The sequence below is a fragment of the Lepidochelys olivacea genome, assembly GCF_965140295.1.
Source record: "Lepidochelys olivacea isolate rLepOli2 genome assembly, chromosome: 4".
In the NCBI taxonomy this organism is placed as follows: domain Eukaryota; kingdom Metazoa; phylum Chordata; order Testudines; family Cheloniidae; genus Lepidochelys; species Lepidochelys olivacea.
Genome location: NC_140414.1, coordinates 35,498,136 through 35,508,251, shown reverse-complemented (window position 1 = coordinate 35,508,251; position 10,116 = coordinate 35,498,136). Strand labels below are relative to the sequence as shown.

The following is a 10,116-nucleotide window of genomic DNA, read 5'->3' as shown; positions in this document are numbered from 1 at the left end:
TTCCTAATAGACAATTCTCATCCTCATATTCTACCACCTTGCCATACCTGGTAACAGACCCATCAGAGGGACTATGGACTGAATGGTCATGGGTATGGAAATGCCCTCACAGGAAGGCAAGGTTCCTCTAGGTCAGAATTAAAGTACTCGTTCTCTAGTACACTAAGCAAACTCGGTCTCCTTCATGTGTCTCAAAGCTAGCCTTCCATCACTACCATTCACCCTGCTCTCATGCCTCTCCTTATAGGCTTTGACGTAGCCTGCACTTAAATACCAATATAAATTATAATATCAAAGTAAAGAAAGGAAAAAAACCCACCAAAGTTGGAACTAATAAGACGGGTGCAAACTCAAAAAGCAATCATACTGGTTTTGGTGCTACATCTAGTTCTTCTCTTGTACTTTTATCTAAGTTAGTTTGTAAGCCATTTGGGACAGGTATTACATGTTACATGTGTGGACAGTACCATGTACACCAATGACATTCTATAAATAACAGCTATTAATAATATAAAATGGGGGTGGGTTTGGAGGGGAAATCATATAGTTTCCTAGAATAATATAGCAAAGTCTCCACTTTTTTGAGAAATTTAGAAATGTCATTGTGAGCTTCTTGCATCCCCATCACTCCCAATGAAAAAATCATAGATTTGTCCCTGTAAAAAATGTGTTGAGCAATGTAAATTGAGAAACATTCTAAATATTCCTTTAAAAGTCATATGCGGCAAAAAATTATATGTGTAAATCAGTCAAAATTGGATGCTTGGAGCTAAATATTTCAAGGTGCTGAGCACTCGCTGATGGTGTGTTCAGCAACCCAATGCTTGATCCACATTTGTAATAGCTATTTACCTTGATCTATGCATATATTTACAACAGTTTCAGAAAATCTCTAGTAAGTTGCATATATCCCATTTTTATTAACATGTTTCTTTATGAAAAATGGATCATAAAAGCTGATTAGGGTCTCCTGTCAAACTCTGGAAAACACTATTCCGAGACAATTTTGCTGATGTAGCAGGTTTTCTGTTTTTTCACACCACATTTTCATTAATGACAATATTCTGAAAAATCTCTGTTGTGTGAGATGTACTGGCATTTTCTTGCCGCTTATTTCTCTGTTACAGGGAACACCGGGAATTTTCAAAAGTGACTATGTTCAAAAGAAGCAGTTTTAGGGCTGCACCTACATTAGAAAAATTAGGACCTGTAATTCACTACCAGATCATCGACATCTGTATTATACATACGCTATTGAAAGGATACACTTATAGGCCTGTTCTGCATTAGGACCTGCAAACCAGTGGCAGCAAAAGTACTCTGATGTTTGTATACCAGTATCATCTAATACTGGAGGTGGTAAAAATACCTGAGCTCTGTTGACCTGAATGGCTTGCAGGATCAAATATTAAATTTGTGACATCATAATAACTGGACAGTTAATTACTAAAGACTTACTGTCTATAACAAAATTACTGCAAAAGAATTTAGGGCTCAGTTCTGCTCTTTGTGCAACCAATGGCAAAACTTACATTAACATAAATGATTACGACCCTACCAAATTCGCAGTCATTTTGGTCAATTTCAGGGCCATAGAGTATTTAAAATAGTAAATTTCATGATTTCAGCTATTTAAATCTGAAATTTCATAGCATTGTAATTGTAGGGATCCTGACCCATAAAGAAGTTGTGGGGTGGTTGCGGTGCTGCTACCCTTACTTCTGCGCTGCTGCTGGCAGTGGCTCTGCCTTCAGAGCTGGGCAGCTGGAGGGCGGCAATTGCTAAGGGGGAAATCCAGCTCTGAAGGCAGAGCCATGACCAGCACCAACGTAAGGTAAGCGTGGCACGGTAGGGTATTGCTACCCTTACTTCTGTGCTGCTGCTTGCGGGGTGCTGCCCACAGAGCTGGGTGCCTGGCCAACAGCCCCCACTCTCCAGCCACCCAGTTGTGAAGGCGGTGCAGAAGTAAGGATGGCAATACCGCAACCCCCCCCCCCACACACACACACACTAAAATAACCTTGTGGAACACCACACCACCCCCACAACTCTCTTTTGGGTCAGGACCCCCAATTTGAGAAACACTGGTCTTCCCCATGAAATCTGTACAGTATATAGAAAAAGCACGCCATAGTATAGTATATAGTAAAAGCATGCCATAGATCCCGGCTGTGGGAGGGGTCGGAATAAAGGCTGCAGCTTTGCACGTCGAGAGCCGGAGTTTCTCGAGCCACAGCCGTTTCCTGGACTGTAAGAACGTAGCTGTTTGACCCCCATGGAACGTTCCTGCCCTTTAAACCTCATAAAGGGACTGTCTAAGCGGGGCTTGTTCCACGCGCCTCCCCAGGAGCGTGGTTGACAGTGGTATAGTCCGGATTCCGGAAGTGCCTGTCAGGGAAGGACCAATAGGAAACTAGCCCGAGAGGAATTCAAACCCTGGCGGCAGTTGGAGACGCAGGCGGTAGCTGGTGGACGCGGTTGGGGTTGCGGAGCTGAGAAGGGCAGCGGTTTGTTCCAACGGCGTGAGGCACAGCGGGGCGATGGCGGACGAGGGAGCCGTGACGGTCTGCGTGCGGATGCGGCCGCTCATCGCCAGGTGACTGCAGGGAACCGGAGCCCTGGGCTCGGCCCTGCCCCGGGACCCCGCCTTGCCCCTCTCGGCGCCCGCCCCTCCGGGGACCCTTCGGTTCCCTTTGGGAAGCGGGGCTCGGCCCTGCCTAGAACTGCCCCCGGCGGGGCCTTCCCTGCCCCAGGCTCCGCTCGCCCGCAGCGGTGAGGCTCGTGCCCCGAGCCCTGCGGGCCGGGTACGCCCCGGGGAGGGGTTGGGCGCCCGTGTCAAGCGCTCCGCGATGTGCTGTGAGAAGGGCCGTGGGGGAGCCGGTGTGAGCGCTGTGGCACTGAGCAAACGCTCCCATAGGGGACGGGGGTAGTTACAGCTGGGGCTGGGGTCTATTATACGGGGCTCTCGACTGCCACTTTGCTGAGCGCTGGCTCACATCTTGAAGGGGAGCTTTTGCAACGCGACGGCGTGAAGACTTGCTAGCTGAGCTGCCAGGAGCCGGGGCTTTCCCAGCTGCTTGCCTGCTGGGTTGGCCCCTCACCTGGGCATTGCCCCAGATAAAGGGGGGGGCCCTCCTTTTAGTTTAGCTCGCTGAGTGTCTGGTGTACTCTTCAAGCCTTCTGTAAAAAGGGGTGTGAATAGATTTGGTGCCTCTTATGTGTTGGGGGCAGAAATTGATGAGATAAGGGGGGATTTGGAGACCAAGTATGATGCTTGGAGGAGAAGTGGGAGAGGCAAAACCTAGGTAAAGAGGCAAAGAAAGCAATGTGCCATGAAGCTGGAAAGGGATGTCAGGGTCTGTAGGGAGAAGAGAAAATGAGGAAGCAGACACTGACCACAAAGCAGGAAGAAAAGAGATTGTCCCGGGGGGGAGGGCAAAGTTGTGGAATAAAGAAGAGAAGATGAGACCCAAAGTATGGCAGACATAATAAAACTTCTAACAAAAGTATGAAATAGAAAGTTGACCTTGTGAATTACAGAGCATGGCTGTCTTATTCCTTAAATTACAAATTGTTAGAAATATTTTTGGCTAGTGGACTGATGTTTGGGCTCGTAGATGTTGGATAAACTTCATCTCTGAGTTTCGTTTTTTTTTTTTTTAATTTATTGAGAGAAGAGTCTGAATTGCAGCAATTTATTCATGTTATAAGCTTGTGTGCTGGAAAACAGGGTCATAGATGCGCAAAGAGTCAAATGTGGAACTTGTGTATTCTTGATTGGATGAAGTAGGTAGGTGACAATGATTTTATGCCTCTAATCTTCTGTTGATGAAAATATGTTCAGTTAAGCTGAATATTACTTACCTAGCACTAAGGGAATTTCTTTAAAAGGAAAATATATGTACAAAATGAAGTGAACATTTTTTCTGTTCTGATCTCTAATAAGATTAGTAAAACATCTCTTCCTTTTTAGAGAAAATGAAGCATCTGGAGATAAAGTACAGCTTCACTGGAAAAGTGAAAATTGTACAATTTTACAAGTGGATGGTACAAGAACTTTTAATTATGGTAAGATCTTAAGGAACATCTATTTAGGCGCTTATATGGTCCTCATCACTGTAGTATCTGAGCTCCTCACAATCGTTAATTTTATCCTCAACACCCCTCTGACTGCAGTATAGCATGCTTCTCAAGGTTGCTTGAAGATTGCTGGCCAGTGACTCTCATGTGTTGTGTTTACTATTCATAATGATGTGACTTTTTTTACGGTGTTCTGTTCTATGAAAATAATACAACCCCTGTGTTGGGAAGTATAATTGCCATGTTAGAGATGGAGAACTGTGGCATGGGCTAGAGTAATGCCTGGTCTACGCTACAGTCTTGCCAGCATATCTGTGTCTGCTAGCAATGTATGTGGGGGGGGGAGAGAATCACACCCCTTAGAGCTGACATAGCTGTTTCTGTAGATGCAGCTGTGCTGACGAGTGCTTCTGTCAGCTTAGCTAATCTCATTCAGGGAGGTGGTGTAGCTGTGCCCTAAGATTTACCCTAGGAAGTCTGGCATAACCAAGAGCTGGATCAGATATTCAAGTCTGACTTAAATGACTTCCTTCCTTGCTTCAGATCATAGTAAATAACCTAGTAATTATCATGGTTATACTATTTAACTGTTTATAGCATCTTTTCAACTCTATATCCAAGTTTCCCGCACTTTACATATTACATTGTTATATTCTATTTTGCTTCAGTTTGGTTTTAGACAATCAGTTATATCCTGCATAAAATATTTTGGCATCATCCTGCAGAAAAGTTGGTTTTGGGGCATCAAGGTCTCAGTCCTATTGGATGAAAAGCTGCCAAAATTGAGTGTGAGGGAAGTTCATTTTTCTCACTCTTTGTGCAGCTTTTAAAAAAAAATTTCTTTTTAAGATTGCGTCTTTCATTCGAATGACAGCACCCAACAAGTATATGAAGGTGTAGCTGTTCCAATTATAAAGTCTGCTGTCCAAGGATATAATGGTAAGTTTCATATTGTTTTTTACATGTACCTTATTTGTAGAAAGTGTTGGGTAGTGGTCAGTTAACACTTGTTCCTCTTTTTAGGCACTATTTTTGCCTACGGGCAGACTGCCTCAGGAAAAACGTATACAATGATGGGGAGTGACAAGTCTATGGGCATTATACCTAAAGCAGTTCAGGATGTCTTCAAAATTATTTGTGAAGTAAGTAATACAGCTAAATTATTGTCACTTGGATCCTATACAAAAATATTAAGGAGGGGACTTGATAACTTCAAACGGAAACAAGTTACATGTGGTAGCATGTGTTGCAGTACTTTGCTGTGATACGTATCCTTGCATGAAATTTGGGAAAGCCCTCCCCTCACACTAGTAGCAGGGATACGATCCATGCACATCCCGAAGCCAGCTCTATATTTCAATATCTGTTTCCCACTGAACCTTGATTAAAACTTTAAATAAAATATCAAGTTCTGTGTCTGGTAGTTATGAAGACTGGGTCTCATGAGGATCAGATTAGTACACTCTAAACTCACCTCTTTAAAGAAATTTTTTCTAAAAGATGAAAAACCAACAGTGGAAGAAGTACTCAGCGGAATCACAAACTACAGAGCTTTGCATAAGAGGTTCAGAGACTCCTAGATTGAAGGCCAGCAGGGACCATTAGTGTTGTCTGGTCTGACTTGCAGAACACAGGCCACAAGTGTGCTGGAGAGAAGGTTTGTGAGGAGGTGCAATGACTAAATAGTGAAAACTGCAGGTGTACTTCCTGTGCAGCACAGCTAGAATACCTTAGGGTGTGCATGCACTGGAAAAGCAGGCCAAGAAGAAAAACTTATAGTGCCATGTGTGCCCTTGGAAGCTAATGGGGGGTGGCCATAGTTATTTCTCACTCAGATGTGCCACACTGGCAGCCCCCCTTGTACTCATGAAGCAAACAGTACTGCTTCTTAAGCATGTACATCCAGACCTATAGCCTGCAGGCCAACAACTGCACCTGTGTGGAGTCCCATTGAAGTCAGTGGGGCCTGGACACAAGAAGCTGTTTGGATTGGGCCTCAGTGTGATGCAAGAGATTCCTGGTGCCGTTTATGGATTGTGGGAGAGGGCATTAATAAATAATGGTTTAGTCTGAATTTGACGGCATAAGAGCACCCACATTATGAGAAGTCAGGGGAAGATATAAACTAAAAAACTGGTTCCCAAAACATGATGCTTGCTTGTGGTTTGAAGAGCTAGTGGGTAACATGGTACAGGATGCTACTTCCTCACTCATTGCCAAGAGCCTTAGGGCCTGGAAAAGATGAAACTTGTCATGGGTACCAGGGCACCAGTGGGACTTAAGCTGTTAGCCATCAACAGGAGATGAATGTCTGTGGGGGAGAGCGGAAGAGGGAAGATGGCTGCTGGAAGGTACATTCAGTCAAATGGAGGAAGAGGAGGACAAGATGGCTGGAGAGAAGGGACGCAAATAACAGGGAAGGAGATGTGGAGCGGAGAGTCACTCAACATGGGATTAGGTTTAGAAGAAAGAGCAGGAGAAGGTAGTCTAGCAGCAGGGAAACATGTGAAGAGGGGAGAACGAATACCCAGCTCTTAAATAGTGTTTTTCATCAGTAGATCTCAAAGCACTTTACAAAGAAGGTTAGTATCTTTATTCCCACCTTACAGATAATGAAACCTGGCAAAAATAGAGTACCAGATCTTTTTTTTTCAAAAAGGGGTAAAATACACATTGCATTAAAGATAAAGTACCTAACTACTTCTCCTTGCAAGTGATTATGGGACTATGTACCAGAAGGGAGATGGTGTGCACATTTGCAAAGAGAAAAGGAAAAGTCAATGAAACAAGCTATGTAAAGATGTAGTCTAAGACGATGTAAAAAGCTGAGCATTTTTCCATGAAAGCACCTTTTTCCCCCCTCCAACTTCTGATCTGATGATGCTTGTCTTTAATCTTTAGATTCCAGGTAGAGAGTTTCTGTTGAGAGTTTCCTATATGGAAATATACAATGAAACCATAACAGACTTGCTCTGTGACAGCAGGAAAAACAAACCTCTAGGAATTCGAGAGGACTTTAATGTAAGTAAACCAAGGTGACATAAGACACTTTTTTTCTCTTTATTTGATGCAACAAACCACCTCTGTGGGCATGGATTCAAATCATGAGATGCTGATCTAAATGGAGTCCATGGCTGAATGTTTGCCAGATTGTGTAATCTTGATTGAGCTAGATTAAACTATAAGGATGCTGCAGAGCTGGATTTAGGTGCCCTAGCAGAGGGATGGCTCTTTGAAGTTCCTGTGGTTATTCTTATTTGGGTTGAACTGGCCAGTGCAACTCAGATGGTGGAACATTCTAGCAATGCTTGTTAGAGTGCTCACAGGCCACTTCTACTCCACCCCTCAGCCTTCCTGAACATTTTATGGGTGAGATGTGACATCTGCTGCCTCAGTTCCTTCCAACTGCAGCAGCAGATACATGTGAACCTCTCTGGATCTGGAACCCTCTAAATAATCTTAGTGCCTTTTATGAGATACTTGAAGTTATTCTTCATTCTGGCTTCCAATTTAATGGCTGATCCAAAGGTGAAGAGACCTGGTTTTAAATACTCCTGAGGGAATTCTGCACCAAAAAATTAAATTCTGTGCGCAGTATTTTAAAATTCTGCACATTTTATTTGTCAATAAATAAATGTGACTCCAGCCTGGCAATGGGGAGCATAGGCCACTGGCTGCATTGAGATTGGAGAGCACCCTGAAGCCCCCACTCCCCCAGTACAGAGACTCAGCAGTGAGGATGCACCTGCACAGTGCGAGGGCTGGGCCTACCCCAGAAACACCCTGTGGCCCTATCCTTCTACACCAGGTGTGGGTGGGCAGGCTCAGCCCAGCAGGATCCAAGTGTGGAGGGGCTTAATGTAGGGGGATCCAGGTGTGGGATGAGAGGTTTCTGTGTGGGGCATTCTGGGTGCGGGTGGCACAGGGGATCTGGGTGAAAGTGTTTGGGTCTCAGGTTTTGGGGGGTGGGGCTGGAGTGGGACTGAGGGAGTGGGGTTTGATGGGGTGAGGGTCCAGGTGCAGCTGGTTGGGGAGGGTCTGGGTGTGGCTACAGTTTTTGTTTTTTTTTCCCCCAGCATCATTACTGTGATAGCAGAAGTTCGCTGTATAGATTTGCAGTCAGGTCACATACAGGAACAATGATTCTCCCTAGCTAAAGAGGAAAGCTCCTGCAAATTACCCTTTTCTACTCCCAAGAAATGGAGAAGATTGGATGAGCTCTCTCACTGTTCTACAGAGACCTCCTTATGCACCATCAGGTTCAACAACACTAGATAATAGATGGAATTCAGTTCTAATTTAGCTCATGAAGCCTCCATTTGAACCTATGGCTGACTATTTACTATTCCATTTATCTATTAAAATTAGGGCTGTCAATTAATCGCAGTTAACTCACTCGATTAACTCACATTTTTTTTTAAAAAATTGCAAGTAATCAGTTTTAATCACACTGTTAAACAATAATAGAATAACAATTGAAATATTGTTAAAAATAAAATAAATAAAAATTAAATATTTTTGGATGTTCTACATTTTCAAATATATTGACTTCAATTACAAAACAGAATACAAAGTGTACAGTAATCGATACTTTTTTTGTTTTTCAATTCACCTCATTAGTATAGCAGCCTAATCTCTTTGTCAAAGTGCAACTTACAAATGTAGCTGTGGTTTGTTTGTTTTTTTGTTACATAACTGCACTCAAAACCAAAACAGTCTAAAACTTTAGAGCCTACAAGTCCACTCAGTTCTAGTTCTTGTTCAGCCAGTTGCTAAAACAAACTTGTTTGTTTACATTTAGGGAAGATAATGCTGCCCTCATCTTATTTACAATGTCTCCTGAAAAGGACAACAGACATTTGCATGGCACTACTGTAGCTGAAGTTGCAAGGTTTTTATGCTAAACATTCATATGCCCCTTCATATTTCAGCCACCATTCCTAAGGATATGCTTCCATGCTGATGATGCTCATTAATAAAATAATGCATTAAATTAAATTTGTGACACAATTCTTGCTGCCAAGAGTTCAATGTCTCCTGCTGTCTGTGTTACCCACATTCTGCCATATATTTCATGTTATGGCAGTTTCGGATGATGGCCTAGCACACGTTCATTTTAAGAATACTTTCACTGCAGACTTTACAAAATGCAAAGGTACCAATGTGAGATTTCTAAAGATAGCAACAGCACAGGACCCAAGGTTTAAGAATCTGAAGTGCCTTCCACAATCTGAGAGGGATGAAACATGCTTTCAGAAGTCTTAAAAGAGCAACTCTGAGGTGGAAACTACAGAAGCTGAACCACCAAAAAAGAAAATCAACCTTCTGCTGGTGGCATCTGACTGAGATGATGAAATGACTGTATCGGTCTGCACTGCTTTGAATTGTTGAGTAAAACCCATCATCAGCATCGACGCCTGTTCTCTGGAATGGTGGTTGAAGCATGAAGGAATATATGAAACTGTAGCACACCTGGCATGTAAACATCTTACAACAGAGGCTACAACAGTGCCGTGTGAACACTTGTTCTCAGTTTCAGGTGACATTGTAAACAAGAAGCAGACAGCATTATCTCCCGCAAATGTAAACAAACGTGTTTTGTCTGAGCGATTGGCTGAACAAGAAGTAGGACTTGTAAGCTCTAAAGTTTGTATGTTGTGTTGTGTTTGACTGCAGGGTTTTTTGTACATGATTCTACACCTAAGTTTAATTTTCCTGACAAAGAGATAGCACAATAGTACTTGTATTAGGTAAATTGAAATACTATTTCTTTTTTACAGTGCAAATATATGTAATAAAAAAATATGAAGTAAGCACTGTACAGTTTATATTCTGTGTTGTAATTGAAATCAATATATTTGAAAATGTAGAAAACATCCACAAATATTTAAATGGTATTCTATTATTGCTTAACAGCCCAATTAATCACGATTCATTTTTTTAATTGCTTGACAGCCCTAATTAAAACTCTTAACTGCCATAACATCAACCAGAGGAGTGAGTGAGTGAGTCACGTGTCCTGATGGCAGATTTGCG

The 10,116-nt window shown here is 42.8% G+C and overlaps 1 protein-coding gene across 2 annotated transcripts in view; it reads left to right on the top strand.

Moving 5' to 3' along the window:
• Nucleotides 1-2,446: 2,446 nt before the first annotated feature.
• CENPE (centromere protein E) overlaps nt 2,447-10,116 on the top strand; it is a 73,546-nt gene continuing 65,876 nt past the window's right edge. For both annotated transcript variants that reach the window (XM_084627034.1, XM_084627035.1), the window contains exons 1-5: nt 2,447-2,596; nt 3,974-4,068; nt 4,930-5,019; nt 5,104-5,222; nt 6,982-7,101. In XM_084627034.1, the coding sequence (XP_084483160.1) occupies nt 2,541-2,596; nt 3,974-4,068; nt 4,930-5,019; nt 5,104-5,222; nt 6,982-7,101 (480 nt within the window). In that variant the 5' untranslated portion in view covers nt 2,447-2,540. The remainder of the gene's footprint in view (nt 2,597-3,973; nt 4,069-4,929; nt 5,020-5,103; nt 5,223-6,981; nt 7,102-10,116) is intronic.